At 40.7% G+C, this 19,121-nt stretch overlaps 2 protein-coding genes across 2 annotated transcripts in view; both read right to left on the bottom strand.

The window, feature by feature from the left end:
- TTC17 (tetratricopeptide repeat domain 17) overlaps positions 1–2,463 on the bottom strand; it is a 50,992-nt gene extending 48,529 nt beyond the window's left edge. The window contains exon 1 of the mRNA XM_052693439.1: positions 2,236–2,463. Within this exon, the coding sequence (XP_052549399.1) occupies positions 2,236–2,451 (216 nt within the window). The 5' untranslated portion in view covers positions 2,452–2,463. The remainder of the gene's footprint in view (positions 1–2,235) is intronic.
- Positions 2,464–3,285: 822 nt separating this feature from the next.
- Positions 3,286–18,575, bottom strand: API5 (apoptosis inhibitor 5). The gene is made up of 14 exons (XM_052694477.1): positions 18,403–18,575; positions 15,179–15,340; positions 14,161–14,254; positions 13,209–13,274; positions 12,727–12,878; positions 11,610–11,816; positions 10,992–11,096; positions 10,257–10,346; positions 9,522–9,703; positions 9,282–9,375; positions 8,425–8,481; positions 7,423–7,499; positions 6,924–7,060; positions 3,286–5,436 (listed from the first exon to the last, which is right to left on the bottom strand). The coding sequence occupies exons 1-14, from the start codon at positions 18,469–18,471 to the stop codon at positions 5,357–5,359; spliced, it is 1,572 nt and encodes a 523-aa protein (XP_052550437.1). The 5' UTR covers positions 18,472–18,575; the 3' UTR covers positions 3,286–5,356.
- Between the last annotated feature and the right edge of the window lie 546 nt (positions 18,576–19,121).

Genomic DNA, 19,121 nt, shown 5'->3' with positions numbered 1-19,121 from the left:
GTTCCAAATGTGAGTCCTCACTTACACGCTGTCATATCGTAGATAAGGTCCTTCAAAATCCAAACATGGACTGCCATGCACACAGCAGGAAATATCACAGCGAACCACTATTTCAAAGTTCAAAGGAAAAGACTGGCGTAATACAGAGAATCCTGATGTGATGATATATTTTTTTCTGCAAAAAAACCCCAACAGTTTTATTAAACCTGGCAGAAAAACTGGTATGCGGGTACTGCTCCCCATACGCTGGGAAGCTGAAATGTTGGACACTGCAGAGAAACACAAGAAACTGCATAGCCAAGGATCTGCAAGAACACAGAGGAAAGCCCCAGAAAGGATGACTGAATTACTAACTGTAGTAGTAAAAATAAATTCTTACAAAAATATCAACTTAATGAAAGATACTCTGAACATTTAAAAGAATACTTTGAAGGGAAATTTTAAGTTCTGTTAAAAGTACTTGTGTATTCGTCTTAAGAACTCAGTTATTTTGGAATATTATACTTCTATCAAAGAAGTGATAATAAATCTGTTACAAATCACCCCCTTACCAATGAATGAAGAGGTCATCTATCGTGATTCAACATTTAGCAGCAATACACATACACACATAGCGGAAAAATATGTATTTATATTTGTGTATATGTATGTATACACACACATACACACTTAAAATATAAGCTCACTCTAGAAAAACGTCCACATCTCTCATTTTCCAGCACACAAATAAATGGAAAAAGTGAAGGTGCGAGGTACTCCGCAGGGGTGGTGATAGCAAGAGACACAAAGATCAGGTCCACTTTTTCAAGAGCCAGAGAGAAAAAGCTAACAGATGCTGAAGTACATCCTATTACAAATAACTCACTGAAGAATAAGCACCACTTCATGAAAAAGCGCTGCATCCCAGCTACTGAGGAACCCAGCTTCTCATATCCCAAGTATATTGTATTTATAATTTGGGTTTCCTTACTGGTAGTGGGTGAATTCATTCTGATGGCACAGGTTAAAAAAACAAAAAGTTAACTTGTTCTACAGACATTATTTTATCACGTCAACTCAGTTTTCAAGTAGTTTACAAAAGGAACATGAGAATGCCACTAGTTAGAAGACTAATGCAATTAAATAACTTACAGCAGAGCAGTGGTTCAATAGAAACTTCTAAATGCATCCATCATTTATGCAACATCATAAGAAGTCACTTCTTAAAAGCAGTGCTGGATTTAGCTAATTAGATCTGCCAGTCATTTTAGCTAATTAGATTTTTTCAAGTCACAGCTGCTTTTCACGCAATAATCAAAATCAACACTTCACCCAGAATTGATAATATACAATTAATATACACACACACGGATGCTTCCAGTCCATTAACATTTACTTTCATCATTTCCCCACTCACATAAGTGGGAAAAGGAGGAGAAATAACACTGAGTGCTGTCATTCATTAGCATGTGATTAAGCGAGGTTAGAGCGCTGGGATCCATGCAGGCAGCCCATGAGGCACGGCCTAGGCTGATGTAGGCAGCAGGGCCTCCTCCAGGCAGTTTGCTCCTCCTGCCTCAGCACTACAGATGCACACAGGAGAGCCGGGCAAAAGCCTCTCAGAAGAAAAGCAATGCTAACAGACTCTCATTGCTCCACGCTGTTCTACTGTTGATAAAAAAATGATGGAGGCATAGGTTTCTGCAATGACTGCCTCCCACTCCAGCCAAGGACAGCCGTGGCAGTGACGTTTACAACCAAAGCACATCTGACACTGCAACAGATGAACAAGAGATCACAGCCCGTATGACAGAACTCCAACATGAAACCCAAACATTCTCAGCGTGCGTGAGGCACGGCCCAGCACCAAGATAAGGCACGCCGAGTACTCCCACAGGAACTGAAGGAGGCCAGAGTACACCCCTGCATCCAGCTGCCACGGTGCCACTTCAACGTTCTGCTTCCAGAAGAAGCGAAAAGCGGGCGGGGCGGGGCGGTGGAACAAGAAATCGCACACTCATTCACAAGCCCAACCGCACCGATCGCGTCCAAAGAGCCGCTCCCACAGCTAACGGGGCTCGGCGGCTGGCAACGGCCGCGCGGCAAAGGGCAATAGGGCAGCTGCCGGCCCGAGAGCTCCCGCTGCTCGCCCCGCCGCGGGGAGGCCGGGAGGGGCTCAGGCTGCGACGAAGGGCGGCGCGGGCAGGAGATCCCCCACCGCCGCGGCTCCCGGCTGCCCCCCGCTCCCAGCCTCACCTGCTGCTGGATCTTCCCGTCCTCCGTGACCACCCAGTGCGTGGTGGCGGCGGCGGGTCGCGTCCCCGAGGCCAGCAACGAGCACAAGCCCAGCGCCCAGCCAGAGAAGACCCACGCCCGCCCCAGCCCGCCCCACCCGGACGCCGCTGCCGCCGCCATCTTCCCCAATCCCGGCCTGCCCGCACCACCCGGAACCGGAAACGCTCGCTCCGCCATTTTGGGAGGTGGGCTCCGGGAGGGGGGGGCGGGGCCGCGCTTCGCGAGGGGGCCGTCCGGGGGGGGTGGTCCGCCGCTACTTCCAATACTTTTGAACTACTTCTCATTTCTCCAGCTGACGGCACCCACGTTCACCACGAGTTACACCGGCTCAGCTGCAGCTACGCTGTCCCAGGTCCAAGCAGGATTTCCACGTTCAGTTTTCCCTCCGTTGTAGCCGAATTGCGAGCAGTTGTGCTCCTCCGGAACACCAGCCTTCCTCAGCCTGCCGAACAGAAAAACGTGCCTGTAACACACGGCCAGCACCTACAATTAAGGAAAAAGCTTACAAATGCCGATGGAGCACTTGGCTAACACAAGGGTTTGCGTTCCTTAAGGGCAGATGGAGAATACAGTCCCGCAGCTGTGCTACTTACAGTTGCCCAGGTTTTCACACGAGGCACGCTGCACTCCTCACCAAATAAATCAGGCTGTTACTCCAAGCTGCTGTTGCTGTCAAGACACCAACATATTTTATTGCATTGCCAACATCTAGAATATTATGTGAATGTGACGTCTCCTTTTCACAATACATTCCCAAATAAAATATAACGGATCTGTGAGACATGCAACTTGTGTTGAATATTTAAATGCCTGTGCAAGATTTTGCATTTAAGTTAAGTTACTCACACTGAAGCAGCTCATATAGTCTTGATAAATATTCCTTAATGACAAACGGCCCGATATATCCATGGCAATCTGATGAGTAAGTCCCTAAACCAAAATGTAGCACAGCACCCTGCTACTAAGCCAGCATAAAATGCTGCAGAGTAACTGTAAAACAATGAGCCGAACAAAATTACAAAATGAATTTATTCCAAAAGCATAAGGGAACATTTACAAGTCATCAAGATGGTAAACAGGTGCCTCTGCAAGAACTCACTGCATTAAAATTAGGTACTAAATGGAGAAAATCTAACTACTTCTGAGGCCACAAGAACTTTGCATGTCATCTCTGGAAAACAGGAGCCCCACAAAAACTCACTCCAAACTCAGTGAGAAAATAAGCTGCTAGTGCCTAGCTACTAGTCTAAATGCAAGCTACATTTAGGCTTGGAGATTACATTCTTAAATTTCCTCAAGACAACAAATTATAGCCACAAGTGCAAAATATATTTTTTTCCTTCAATGAAAGCTTATTACCATCTAGTGCCTGTTTTCAGAGTGACACTTTGATCTCATGAATTTGTACTTGAAAAATGCTTTGCTAAGTTTGTTGCTTTTAGAGACAAATATGATTTGCAGCTGGCATATATTCAGAAGCACAAGTAAGCTCCCCTGTCTTGGAATGTCCTAAGTTTAATGCCTGCTGCTCGAGAGGTGAGCAAAAATAGACTCACAATTTGGTTAATAACTCCAACTTCGATATAATTCTGGTATTCCGCCCTTTTGATTGCAGTGATAAATATGGAAGTGTTACTGAAGACACCTGAGTCAGATTCACAAGCAAATACAAATGGAACTGGGTGGCAAAACATCACTTTCAAGCATTCATATGTGGATACCAAATGACTGCAGAAAAAAAAAAAAAAAAAAAAAAAAAAAAAAAAAAAAAAAAAGAGGATAAGAAAAGATCTTCATTCTTCTAAAACCTAAGCTATTTTACACCAACATGCCCTGGAAGTCTTGTTAGAAATTCTCTTCCCCTGCCCCAACTTTTTTTTTTTTTCTTTTCTTTTTTACTACCAGCTAACCCCTTTACAATGTTGAGTGACCTGAGAAGTAAAAATTCTAAGTGGTGAGAATAAAAAAAAAGCATTGTGCTCTTACATTGTATTTTCTGGGTGTACACCAGCAAATAAGAACTCCAAGTTGCTATGAAAAAAGCAATAGCATGGATTTGTTAATTTTTCCACTTGAATTCGACTACACTGCTGGAATTTTTGAATGTTACCCAAAATACAATTTTATTTATATATTTTTAAATGAAACTGTATTGGTAAAAAGACAAAACAAAAACACAACCCTTGAGTACCAACTAACCCAGAAATTTGCAAAGCACAGAAAAGAGCCAGGTACTGCTACGGTCCAGCTCCAGTCTACAAAGCTTAATCACTGCATCAGTCTTCACCCATTCCTGGAACAATTCTAGTGATTTATTGTTTTGTTTTTCCTGCTCATTTCCTGTAATTTCATGGCATAATTATATGCACGTATTCATATCAAACATTTAAAATTCCTTTGCAAAACACCACTTTTGCATTACAATGCACGGAGAAGAGTAAGATGTACAAAACAAAAGAACACCACATTCTCCACTTTTCTAAGTAGAAGGACTGCTTCATGCTACAAGCAAAATAAATTTCCAACCAAGTTGCAAACTTCAAAAAACCAGCAGGTCTCTCAGTCAAGTTCATTGTAAGTAAATAAAAGCAAATCTAACAACGGTACTCTTCTCCACATATTGCAAAATACGATTACAGACTAGGAAAGGATTACTTTAGGTGCTAAGCTTTTCTGACATATCTCTGTAATCATGCCTTTCCTATCCATTACTTCATACATAAAATCAATTACATAGTATCAGTAACGCGGTAGCTGATTTTTAGGTTAATATGCAAACAATCAAGATGTAAATTTCGATAAAACACCTATGCTCCTTTCCAATTTTGAATAAATCCTGAAGACACTTCAAAAACAAGAACCCAAAACTGCTGACTGTAAGCATCCAAAAATACAGTTGTAGTTTCACTATGGACAAGTTGTAGTCCGTTAGAAAAGTAGATCATACATACAAAGGTATAAAGAACATTTAAATCAGTCTTAGCGGAAGGCAGTCCTTGAAGGAAACAATACTCCAAGCAATCTTTTGCTGAGTGTACTTTTGCCTTAGGCCACAGGGACCATGGAACATACGATGGTCTACTCAGTAGATTCTTCCTCGACTACGATTGCCACGTCCTCCCCAGCCTCTTCCTCGTCCACCCCGGAAACCACCTCTTTGCTCTGAAATAGAAATCAAAAACTTGTCATATAGGTTTCATGCTGTGTACCGATGAGAACTAAACAGCAATAGCTAGAGGTATTGAGGCTGACTTCAATCTCTGAGGTTAATCTTGCTTGTTGTAAGATCTGAGTTGTACTCGGGAGTGCTAATTGTAAAAGGATGCCAGGAGAACCAGCCTCTTTAAACTAAGCACAGTATTTCTGTGTACTGTGACTGAGCTAGCCCTGAAAACTGGGCTGTAAATAACTCCACCTGGCCATCTAGTTCATCCTTCAGTCCAATAACACCATGCTGATCTTGACATATGTTCACCTGACTTGCTCCTATGGATTTTATAAAATGATGGAAACTCACAACTTTTTCAGCCTGCCTTTTTCTATCCTTAAGTTATAGGCATACTTAAGTTTCTTTGTTAGCTGGTACCACGATGTATATCTGAATGAAAGATCTTAGGTATAACTGGATACTACACAAACTACTTTCTATACTGTAAAAGATGTTTTGTTTCTCCCTGTGAAGAACAAATTTGATCACAGTGGAGAAAAAAAAAAAAAAAAAGTGAATCGAACTCTCATTCTTCTTCTATGCTTTCTCTCCAATGTACAGTCTTTTAATCTATGAGGAGAACCATGGACATATTTTAAAATGTACAGAAATTGAAAGTGGATGAGAGGCCTTGGCATCTCAATATAAAAAAAAAAACAACAAAAAACTAGCCAACTAAGAAGTTTCTAGTTTTTACAACTGCTATAATTACAAGTATTATTATATTAAAGTACAGAACTGCATCAGCTCAAGTCTGCACTAAAAAATTCTCAGACTTCCCCTTTTCCTTCTTTTAGATATAAGAATGTTTTATATCAGTTTTTTTTTTTTCTTTTATCTACGGACATAGGTGATAAATTGTCATGGCAAGACATTTACTTGGCAGAAGTAGGCCCAATAGACATCTGGGCAAGATGGTGAGAACAGGCTGCTGCAACTGTTGCACTTGTTCATCCAGCCTGCAGCTGCTGTAACCCACAAAAATGACTTTCAGAAAGACAGATTGACTCTGACATTGGGAGTATGCACTGTACATCTGACAAATCCTAAAAGCTTTGGAAAAGGGCTGCAGCGTCAGCAATAAGAAAAACTGAACACAGGTCAAGTCATAAGACAGGCAGGGGTCACTTGCAGAAATTGAACTGCCACTTGGAAATCCAGGGTACATTCTCTATTATGAGATAAAGCACTGGAAACAGTTACCTTAAAAAGCTTGTGTATTTAAACACTACTAAAACTAATTTGGCAAGTCACATTACAGTCTATATAGGCTGATAGTACTCAAACACTAATTGATCAGCAATTAGAAAAAGGTCATTACACACAAAAATTGGTGACAGTACAATGTGAGCTTCTAAGAACGTGCTTAATTTGCCCTTTCCCCCCACCCCCAAAGGCACAACTGTAACTGGACAAAGCTTTTGCAAGCTGCCTAACTCACCGTACGAAAAACTGCCCAGGTTACTACTGTATTTTCCACTGGGAGGATTATATATCTGCCTGGCATCCCTTTTTGGTCCTGCCGAAGCTTTCTTTGGAGGTGAACTTGAGGTTGTATCTTCACTTGTTCTTTTTTGACTGACAGAAGAAAACAAAACCAGATCATTTTACCCCTGTGGTGACAAGTACAGGAATGACTATTCAGCTTCAAAGATTAACAACTGTAAACTAGCAGTAACTACTGAAGATGTCCTGAACAATAATTCTGAAGAGCAAGTAGACTAGTCTCTAGTTGATTCAGTCTATCACATCCCTAAATCAAGACCTAGATTATTTTATCCCAGCCTTAAGTCCTTTCAGGGTGGGTTTCAATTTCGGTTGCGAAACTTTTAACTCGTGCTGTGTACATTATATAAATGCACACTTGGAATCTGTGTTTTGTGAACAGCAAAAGTTAACAACATTTTTTTCATCATTGCTGTTAATGAAAAACCTCTTACTTTGCATCTGCCTTCTGTACTGGTTTCCAGGACAGTGTGACTGTACTTTTGTAAGAAGGAGGAATGTGGAAGAGATCCTGTGGAGACAAAATTGGACAATTCATTCTGCAGTCAAATCCACATCCATTGCACTCAAAGTTTTAGTTGCCCATTGAAGCTCCAGAAAAGCACATGCCTTTGAAGAGTTTTAAAACCCAAACCTTTAAAATTCTGTGGCAGAAAAGGGAACAGAAGCTAACTATTTTAGTTCCATATCGTTTAGTAGGAAATTCAAAAGAGATTTGAATTAACCAGAATAAGACCTAATACTGCAAAAATACACTTAATTTCTCTACCTATGCAAGAAAACCAAAAAAAAAACAAAAAAAAACCAAAAAAAAACAAAAAACCACCCTCTATCTTTTAAAGAACTAAATGGCTCCTGCAGGCACATCTGATATTCCTGTTGTGAAGGTTAAAAAAAGTTTCTTGATAGCATGGGAAAGATGAGGGATGGGATATGAAGAAAGGCAGCTAGTGAAATTAGTGGTTTTAAAAATGTTGTTCAAAGAAATAAGAATGTTTCCAAGGTCTGTGGATAAAAGTTTATTTCCTCAGCCCATCTCTTCCAGACTGTTTGGAGAAAACAGCTCTAAACGGCAGTTTACTTTGCCTCTTCCTTCCTTTACATCTCTTTGCAATTCTTTGAACTATTCCTTACCTGTCTCTAGCACAGCAGGAATGAGAAGGAAAGAAGGCTCAGAAGGCTGTAATCCACACTCCCTTAAAACAAGGTTATCTACTCCTGCTGGCAACTGCTGCCACTAAAAAGAGCCTCAATACATACCCTTTCCAAACAGCGGCAAAGGAGCAGAAGCAGCAGATTCACGTCTCTTCAGAAATGGAAGAGTAGGCAGCACACTAGCTAAGACTAACTTAACATGATACAATTTGTTTCAAATTATTCCCTTTTTTCTCCATAGGTTACTCTACTTATTATTTGCTCATAATGTTAAGACTTACCTTGATTAAAACATTAATATTATTGGTTATTTTCAAAGCAACCACTTTGATCTTGTTCTGTTAAAAAAAAAAAATTAAAAATTACCACTGAATACTTGCTGTTTCAGTAGCTTAAAATTATACCAGTTGCTATTCAGTGAACTGCTGTAGCAGCAGTGAAAGGTGTGTGCACATTCTCAAGGTTACAGTTTTTTAGGCTCCCAGCAGCTCTGCAACAGTCAGTTCCTTGTTATGCTCCAGTGTAATTCCCACTCCCTTCCTCCAAGTGCATTCTTCTGTTGTTAGACTGCAGTTACACCAGAGGACCCACTTTAAAACAATGCTTTAAAATCATGCAAGATAAACCATAACCCAATCGGGTACTGAACCATTATCACAACTGCAGCCCCAGTAGAGCTTCAGTATTATTCAAAGCCTTCTTGATTATTTTGAAACTGGCCAACCTGCAGAACTCACACCAAGTTGAAGGCAGTGTCCTCAGTGCCAAGCAACATTTTCAATTTATTTGAATTATATAACCTGTAGCCTTTTCTGTTATTTCATATCTGAGAGGATCCAGAAATATGAAGTTTAGTAGTTGGTAACTGAATTTTAATAATGAACCATAATCTCACATGCAAAAAATAAAATAAAATAAAACCACATCTTTGAAATAAGATTAGTGGACAAGCTGAGCTTATATCAATCATCTAAAACATAGGCAACACAAATAAGTGTAAAGAGAAAGCACCAGTAGATATTAGCAGCATGCTCCCTTCACCTATTTGCATGCTTACAACAGGTGGCAGCCTATCATTATGCACCAGTGATTATTTCTGTACACTCAACTATACAGTCACTATTTCCACAATACTTACCTCCTCTGTTTTCAAGGCTTCTCCTGTTTTACCTTGGAGTGCTAGACGAAGCTGCCGAATATACACCTGCAGCCCTCGAGCAAAATACTGTAGCCTAGAAAGTTGAAAAGCAAGTGGTTAGTTTTACATATTCCTATAAAATGTGTAAGCAAAATGAAGTTCTAAACATTTTTCGATGAAGAAAAATCCTTACAGTAACACCTCTTAACAGAATTCCAAGACCTGCCCCTAAACAATTACCTGATTTTAAAGTCTTTCAATTTCTCTGCATTCAGCTTGGCTGTGAGGAAGTCTGGAAGTTTACGACCCAGCTGATGGAAGCTATACAAGAGACACTCAACATAACTGAACTGCAACTTGGGCTCTTCACCACCAGCATTTTCCCCATTCTCTGCTTCCTCTGGAGGAAGTGGCATATACTCCTAATGAACAGAAAGGAGAAACAAATATATGAGGCACATATAATGAGGAACTGGAGGCTTCATTTTTGCTGACAATTTAAGAAGAATTTCCCATCCTGACACTATTGCGTGGAGCTGCTCCACAAGTCCTGGTTCCTGCAGTTAGCCTACACTCATGTTCACTGACATCTCTGAGTCATAGGAGACTGTGGTAGCACTTCTACTACAGAAAGCAACAACAAACTGTATCAATGTTTCTGAAATATTGCAGAATTTATTTAACACTTGCAGTGCAGATATAGCATTTAATGAGATTCAACATGAGTCTCTCATTGCTATGCTGTTTTTTTTCCTCCCTTTTCCTGCAAGTATACTGGATTAAGACCAACATGCCTTTCTTTATTTTCAGAAGGGCTCTGAATAGCACATGTCGTTTGTCCTTGTATTATGGAGAACGTTACCTGTGATGCAGCCACTTTTGAAAAGGATAAACAGATTAATGGATTAGCATAACTTGTGATGAAAAGTGTTTATTTTAGTGTTTTACACCAGTAAAAAGTTGAATTAGTCTTACCAGCAATTTATCAAATAGTTTCTTCAAATTTGATTCCAGCTTTTCCATATCTCCACAAAATGAACTCATTTCAGCAAGAAGCTTCAAGACCTACACATAAGGATAGTTGTTTTTTATGTGTTAATAGAGAAGAAAGGAAGCTTAACTTTCAGACCAAATGAAATCATCATATAATTATTGTTGGTGCAGTAGAAGTCAGCTACTACAGATTAAAAAAAAATAATAATGAAATCAAACTCCTGGTCTCAGGAAAGAATTTAAGTGGGAATATGCCCAGTCTGCTCACATCCCCAAACAGAAACACAGGTATTGCTGTCCACTCTCAGCAAGCAACACTAACACTTTTCTGCAAACAAAAACCTTGTTCTCTCATGCATAGCTCACCTTTACATGGAAATTCATAACGATTTAAGTGCAACTGCAACACTGATTAACGTAAGCAAAATTACTGACATTAAGCCACTCCCTTAGGAGACTAAATTAACACAAGCTACGCAACAATAATTTCCGTAAATGCTACCTGCTTAAAAAAAATTGACAGCAATATAAAGATGATTACACTGATCTATTTATATTCAAGCCTTGTCTCAATAGCTTGGACAAATAACGTGCTTTAAAAGTCAATGCTCAGCTGTGCTTCAATACAGCAAACATTATTTTCCTAGTGTAGCTAGGTTTCCTACAGTACAGATGCATACTTCTCAGGATTTCAAAGACACTGTAACCTTGTCTTACCTCTAACTGGATATCAAGACCCTCCACTGGAGTAGTCAAAGCACTGAGGTTTGGAAGCACATGCTCACAGAAGTAAGTAACAAATTTTGTGGAATGAACGTTCTTCTGCAGAAAACAACACAGGCTTCAGATGACTCTTTTGAATGAATTAAAAACTCCCCCCATCACTTGCCAGCCTTGTAAATGTCTACCACACAGATATACCTTAAAGCTTTATTAAACTTATCTTTAACTCTGAAAGGCAAAGACCCTTCTAAGGTAGCTTAAACTTCGAGGCATTCTGCAACAAGGGCTAAAAAGAGTGCCTATAACATGGTAAAAGGACAGTGCATGCTGCAGTTGCCTGGCATCAGACCTGAATCGATCAAACACATATACAAACCTCGTGTGAGACTCTTGTCATAATTGGCTGTAACATCTAAATTTGAAAGAAAACATCTGAATACACAAAAGCTCTCTATTTGTGGGCTTAAAGGCTGCCTACCAACATTCTCACATGTGAAAGGCAGAGAAGTATTGGTATGTTTTCATTCTAATGTAATCACTCAGAATACTTAAGATGAGCTACGGCTATCAACTTTCCACATTACTTCTCATATGAAAGAGACAAATACATACTGAGAAGAGTGGCACTGCCTGTCGAGTACACTGCAGAAGTCTGTCCACACAATCTGGATCTGCCGGATTGAATGTTTGTTCCAGGTCAGCTTGTTCGGCTACCAGCTCCACTAGTTGCTGCCTTCCACTTACTGTCTGTAAGCTTTTTAATCCAGACAATATTTTCATGAATAGAACAAATTCTTCACCTGTCACATCTTCCAGTACCTTAATAAAACACCAGAAAACATATTTCCATTGTAGCCATTTGCAAACCTCCAGGCCAAAACTACTTGATTTAAAAAGATAAAGCACACAACAACCTAACATTTAAATCATCCCCTATTTATTTAGAAGGAAGCTTAAAGGAACACAGAAAAACACACAGTGTAATTGTACAAATCTCCGAGACAAAGTAACCGCTGTCAACCTGCACACAAGTCATGTTTTTTTTGAACACTAACTTTATGACACATTTCCTACCTATAGAACTATATGTTTCAGGCAGAACAAATGTTAAATGACTATCAATTTAGTATCCATTGTATTAATACATTTTTATTTTCTCAGTTTAGGCAGCGCATTGGAATCTCATGAAATTTAACAAGGACAAATAGCAAGTCCTACATCTGGGAAAAACTCCCTGCCCTGCGCTCACACATTCTGGGAACCAAGTGCCCGAGGAACTGCTCTGCTGCAAATGTACTATGGAACCTGGGGACACGAGGTTGTATGAATTAGAGCATTCTTTGAGTAGTGAACAATATCCTGGGCCAAAAGCATAACCAGTATGCCAAAGAAAGCAAGGGGATCGAGGATTCTGGAATACTGCTCCTAGTAGGGGGTCCTTCACCACAAGAAAACTGTTGATAAGCTTCAGAAGTCCAGCCACCTACACCAACAGTGTCTGGAACACGTGCCCTAAGAGAAGAGCTTAAGCAAACTAGCCTTTTTCAGTGTAAAGGAATGGAGAGAGGTGGTACCTATCAGCAGTACACCAATTCTTAAGAGCATGTGATCAAGATTACAAGCTACACTTTTTACTAAGCCTTTACTGTGACTGGTTTTAAGTAACAGACCTGAAAACATTGCCAGTGATAGTTTAGTAATATCTAAACTTGTAGCATAAGATGCTCACCTTCTTTGATTCAGCTAATATGAACTCTTCAACCTCCTTATTCAGCACCTCTTCAGGAAGGGTTTTCAGTTTTGTAGAGAGGAATTTGATGGCTCTTTCTCTCACAATATCCTCCCCCTGAAGAATTTGACTGAATAAGCCTCCCAGAGTCCCTGAAAGGAGAATGAATCAGGAAACACCAATTATTTCAAAACTTAGCAGCTGAGCCACTCATACAGAAGACAGTAGTTTCCTTTAAGACCCCACAAAACATTTACAAAACAGTTTTCATAGTTTGATATAAGAGATACGATTCTTTTATTAATCTGTATAATTCAGATCCACAGCTATTACAAATTCCAGTACTGTTTGCAAAACAAAGTAATGAATACATCTCCATCTTTCGCACTGCACTAAAACAGCACAAATTTTGGCCCAGCTCTCACCGCATTAGGTAGTAGAAAGTATTAAACAAATACATTTAAGAAAAATGTGTCCTTTACCTTTAGCATCCATCTTAAATATACTGAGCAAAGCATTGTTCACCAAATTGAATTCTGCAGAATCATCTGAAGAGAGAAAAAAAATCACATTCATATCCTTGAAAAGCAAACATAAATGCAGAAAGATTTCTGATGTCAAACAAGAAGGATTCTATCACCAGCATTATAAATAATGTAACTTGTATTTTAACTGCTATTAGACTGTGGAAATAGTCATGGTTGTGAAAGATGAAGATCTCATCTTAATTCCCTTGTCCCCCAAAACTTCAACATTATAAATGTGGCAGGCTTGAAAACTTGAAAGTTTTAACGCAGTAAGTTTGATAATTTTAAGGAGCAGTTGAATAAGCTCGCCTTCTTTAAATTCAGGCAAAAGAAACAATACCTTCTTTTTAATCTATGGAATTTCCCAATGGAAGAAACAATTTTCCCTAAACTAAGATATGCCCATGTCCCTTAAAAATATTTCTCTTCTGAGACGCAATACTGTAGAGACTCAAGCATGCATTTTTAATACAGTTTTGAACATCTAATATTTAGCACTCCATAAACCTACTGAATTATTAAAAAAACATCGTATATGAAATTCCAAATTAGATATTTTGTACAAAAAATGCATTCCATCTTTTTGTTAAGGTTTCTGGATTAGAAATCCAATAGCTCTTGGTCAGAAGGTAATTTAGTGCAGTCTGTAACTGCAGATTTATCTTCCTCTCCTGCTTTAAAAGAACTTGAATGAAAAAGGTTCAAGGCAAAAAAAGATTCAAAATAATAGTTCACAAAAAATTCACAACATAATTCACAATAGTAGCAACATAAGGGGAGAGTAAACAAAAGAGGGGAAGAGGAGCAACAGCTGGGTGTGGGTGCCACTGGGACAGGCTGCTGTGCAGCAAAATAATCAACTGAAAACAGAACAAACTGCATACATTTCCAGGTGTGCATCTCCTACCTGACTGCAGAAGCTGAGTCAGTATGTCTGCTACCCGGGGAAGATTATCTCCGGTGGCAAACTGAGGCAGCTCCTTAATGGCCTGGCGCCGGATCTGTGGAATTTGAAAAGAAAAAGTAATGGAAAATTGTGGAAAAGTAACACAAAAAGAAAGATTAAAGAGTCCCATATCAAGTTTGGCGGAAAAAATCAGCCAAATTTGAGGAAACGACCACAAATCTTCTTAGCAGGAGCATCATATTCTCACAGTGATGTTCAACTCTCAGACTCCGATGACAGTCCAACCATCCTCTTTGCTATGAAACTATGAAGACATACTTTGGAAGATGAAAAAAATATATTTTTCTTAGATTCAAGCAGAACTGGAGAAAAGACAATTTGACCAGCAACTACATTCACAGAATAATTAATCTGATCAACAGTTTAAGTAACAAACACAACAAAGGGCTGGAATATGAGTTATTATGGAATCTTATTTGCTAATGGAAAGGACACTGTTACAGGTGTGCATATGGCAGAGAAATGATGTTTTTTCCCAGCATTGCCAAAACTCCTTCAATCATCTGCTTACATCCTTTAAGATCCAGCTTATTTCAAAACAAGAAGCAGCACAAAGCATCTCAAGACTTCTGCATGAAGCCAGATCACAACCTTATGGTTCTCAGGTGCAAAGGAAATTTTCTTGCCTTCCAGCAAGATTTATTGGAGTCCATTACCACAAAGTGCTTTGAAAGGAGAAATGCAATAGATATTCAAAGAAACCACATCTAAGCTTCTTTCTACAGAATTATTCTGTTGATCAATGATGGGAGTGAAAAGACAAAGAAAAAATGATTTATCTTCCCACACCATCACACAATAGATTTTTCTATTGCAGGAATACTACTACGTGTTTAGGGCTTCCAGAGGCCAAAGTCCCCTCCTAGACATAGGCTAAGAAACTAAAAAGAAAGGAAAATGAGAACAAAATATAAATCATCACAGCAACTGGATAGAAGTTTCTGGTCCCCATTCTTACAGAAACATCTTCATCCTCACAGAGGTCCAACTGGGCATTGATAGCTGAGTCAGCTAATTCAGGAAAATGCTTGAAGAATTTTGGAATAAACTGGGCTGCAAGTCGCTTCTCCTTGGCGCCTCCTTTCACACCATCCAAGATCACCTGGTAGGCATCCTTGTGCTGGAAGAGGAAAAAAACAGAACATGCAAATAGAAAAAATTTTGGTGTATTCTTAAGAAATGAAAGAATTTTCTCTTTCCTCTTCTATTGCACCTATTAAAATGAACTGAATTATACAAGCCTCATACAAAGAAGTGCATTTCTCTCTTAGAGCAATCTAATCTCGCTGAACCAATAAAATTTGTCCCTATTGACTGTACTGTTCTTCTGGTTCCAGTACCTGTTCAAGTGCTTACTGTTCAAAAACTCTTTGCCCTAAGGCTAACAGCTCTTACATGCCACTTGTCATTAGATTAGCACAGACTAAAGGAATTACATTATCACTTTCTTCACTGAATTTAAGCATTATTTTTCTGACAAGTTTCTGTCTTTTGTCTGCTCTCTTATGCAGAGGTTACCTCTCCCAACAACTGTACAACTGCAACAAATCATGAGTGACTTCTATGATCTACTGCTCTCAAGCATCTCTGGCATCTATTTGAATGGCTGAATTGATGTATGAGAGTTTTGAAAAATCTGATAGCAAGGATTGGATGCAATAAATAAATAAACATGCAGTTGAAATACTGAGGAAAAAACAGCACTTAAGCAACCGGGTGGAAAAGTCTCCATTCAGTTCTTCCAACCAAACCACACAGGCATTTCTGACATGCCTGTAGGACCGAACCTTCACAATAAATTCAAGCCTTTGTTGTAGTTAGCTATTCACACAATGGTTTTCGTTGGGAGAGACCTTAAAGATCACCCAGTTCTATCCCTGCTGTGGGCAGGGAGACCTTCTGCTAGAAATAAAAGTTCCTATCACTAGGATGCTAGCAGAAATCATCATCTTCTATCATTAATTTTCTTAATTTTTGTGAAAGGAAGATTCAGGCAGTGTATCCCACTTTGAAGAGCAACTCAACAGTACAGGACACTTTCCTTTATCTGCTCTGAGTTTCTTAGAGTCACACATATCATCACCGCTACTCCATATAAAAGTTCACCTGCAGCAAGTAGAGATACTAATTTACAAAGCAGTATGCTACTTTTACTCCCTTTGTAGCAAGCTATATTTTAATATTCAGGACCAATGCTTATTGGTCCTGAATAATACACTCCTTATTCCATTTGACACCCATCTGTGCCAGATTCTGAACCAGACTGAGACACTGATGTGGAAGGAAAACTACCAAGGCAAATTTGTTTTCCAGCTGACCCACACCCCCATCTGACCTGCCTCAGCATGTGCACGAACGAGCCAGTGCAAACTAATGATCAAATACAGATTGTTACGGTTACAAATTCAAAGGCAGCATGCAAATAATGACTTTTTGTGAAACAAACTGCTTAAACTTCACATGTACTTAAAAACCATCCAGAAAGCAAATGAAATAGAATAGCCTGTGTTCCAGGAATTTCTATTACTGCATGCTAATTACTCCTAATACTCAGTGGAGGCAGAAGTTTGTCTTACCACCCATCTAGCAGCAATCAATGCCCAAGAAAGAGCAGCTAACTGCAGAAACAGTAATCCTGCACTTTTGCACATTTCCTCCCAATCACTAACACAAGAATGTTTGAGCTTCTGACCACTCATCCATTGATTTCTCTTAATCAGCTCTTGAACTGATTTAATACTTTGAAACACCTCATGACAAGTTTAACAAAGTGTTATGGAAAAGCGCGTTGTCTTCTTTATTTTAAACCACTTCTTGATAGTTGTTTTTTTTCTTTTGACATTCTCACCTTCTTTCTACTTGTGACGCAGACTCATCCTATCAGTCCTTTTCACAACTGAAATACTTTTAGAAGCCGAATACTTCTGGTGCTTTAAATTACTCCATTCAACGTTATATTTCTAGTGGTCTCCTGGCTCATTTCCTCATGTTCAAACTTTCCTTTTTGAGATAGCGTGACTATGAGTTTTTTTTATAGTCAAAGAATGTGAGACATCACATTCACAGGGATATTAAGGGATAATGGAGAGGGATAAAAATGATGAATAAAGAACAATTACTCACTGCTTCTCAGAATCCAGAAATAAGAGACATTGTGATTATGAAATGAGAAGTTTAAAGAAGGTAATTGCTTCACAAAGCAATGGAACATTTTGTCACAGAACATTTGCATGACAGAAATACAATCAGTTTAAAAAAAGTGTCAGAAAAGACTAGGGAAGATCAACCCAGCACAATACACTAATCACAAAGAGGCTCTGGAAACTTGTAAGTGGAAAACGCACCAGGATCCATCATTCTCCATCACCCTCTTCTGACACTGAGAGGTTCTGGCAGCTCCGGGGGTACCGATCCCTGCTACAGGCAGCAATTGTAGCCATTCTGGAGTTTGTTCTACCTCATGCAGCCATTCCTGTCTTACAAGAGCTACCCACAACTCTGAAAATGATGAGTGACTACACACTTTAAAACAGCATACTTATGGCACCTAATTATTTTCTCTCCTCATAGCTCCCAACATTTTAGCTCCATATTTTCAACACTCTGAACTCATATTTTTATTGACCTGCCTGCAACTTCGTTTCGCTGGGGCACAGTTACACAAGCAAAGTAAACAGACTGGAGCTTAAACTAACTTTAAAAACAAACTACAAAACCTTAAAGGACTGCCCAAATAACCTCGTGTCGTAGTACATACTTACAATCCACTGTTAGGTACGCGGTGTTATCCACTACTTACGCATGTTATAACAACACCGCACCACACCAGCAGGGCTACCGACACCCTCCTAAAGGCTGGAACCCGGTAGGAGAAACTCCGCGTCCCCACGCCACGAGCAGCCCGCTTCTTGTTACTGACTCCTAAATAGCCGCATCTAAGCGAAGGGCATCCACCGCAGGAGCTGCTCCACTCCCTTTCCCCCCCACCCCGCAGGATCGCAGCCGTAAGGGTCGTTTCACAACGTGCCCCGAGCCGTGGAAACCCGCACGCAATCAGCACGGAAGCAGCCCCCTTTGCAGCGTCGCCCCGGCGGCAGCCCGGCCCGCCCAGCCCAGAGCTCCCCGCCGCACCACTCGAGCCCCAGGCCTGCCGAGGCCTTGCAGGCCGCAGCCGCGCCGCACCTGGCCCGCCGTCTCTGTGGCGTCCGCTAGGATGCCGTAGTTGCGGTAAAGCTCCTCGACGGTGGGCATGGCACGGCGGGGAAGGGGAAGAGCCGTCGCTGCAACCGAGGCCGCCGCTGACGCCACCGCCGCCACTCGGGCCGCCGCCGCTCCGCGCAGGCCGCCGCCGTCAGCACCAACGAGGCGGAAGTCCCAGAGCGGCCGCGGCGCGGCGGGAGCGGTGCTCGCATCGCGCCCCCTGCAGGGCTGCGCGGCTGCCGGCGGACCGCCTGCCCTGCTGTGCGAAGCCTGTCGGCGTTCGGCGCTTAAAGGAAACGAAATGGGCCCGGTGCAGCGTTGGCTGCGTTTATAAATCACCAGCACCCGACAAATCGCACCGATTCCAGAAGGGGCGCCAAGGCTGCTCCTACAGGCTTCAGAAGGGGAAAGGGTATTCAGAGCCACTTTAGAAGAACTGTCCTCTGGGCTTATTCTGTTGCTGTCTTCCTCATTCTATGCATCACTTTTTTTCTTCTTTTTTTTTTTCTTCATCTACTTTCCTATTGCTTTGCATCATTACTGCAGTGTTATACACAGAATTGTGTAGTGGAGCTAGGAAAAGACCTCTGAGGCCATCTGGTCCGACAGTGAGCCCACTCCCATCATGCCCACTAATCGTGTCCCTCTGTGCCACAGCCATGTCCCCGAGTGCCTAAATTCTCTCCTTACAACCATTTCCA

The sequence above is a fragment of the Tympanuchus pallidicinctus genome, unplaced genomic scaffold (assembly GCF_026119805.1).
Source record: "Tympanuchus pallidicinctus isolate F22 unplaced genomic scaffold, pur_lepc_1.0 scaffold3, whole genome shotgun sequence".
In the NCBI taxonomy this organism is placed as follows: Eukaryota; Metazoa; Chordata; class Aves; order Galliformes; family Phasianidae; genus Tympanuchus; species Tympanuchus pallidicinctus.
Note: the sequence above shows the minus strand (reverse complement) of the source record. Positions and strands in the feature narration are given on the sequence as shown.

What these genes read in the sequence shown, in the direction of transcription:
- API5 (XM_052694477.1), bottom strand. Translation starts at nt 18,471, where the DNA reads ATGCCCACCGTCGAGGAGCTTTACCGCAACTACGGCATCCTAGCGGAC. An exon ending in AGGCAGTGCCACTCTTCTCA is followed by an intron (nt 11,097 to 11,609) that starts GTATGTATTTGT and finishes TGTTTTCTGCAG; the next exon opens with AAGAACGTTCATTCCACAAA. An exon ending in GTACAGAAGGCAGATGCAAA is followed by an intron (nt 7,061 to 7,422) that starts GTAAGAGGTTTT and finishes TTCTTCTGTCAG; the next exon opens with TCAAAAAAGAACAAGTGAAG.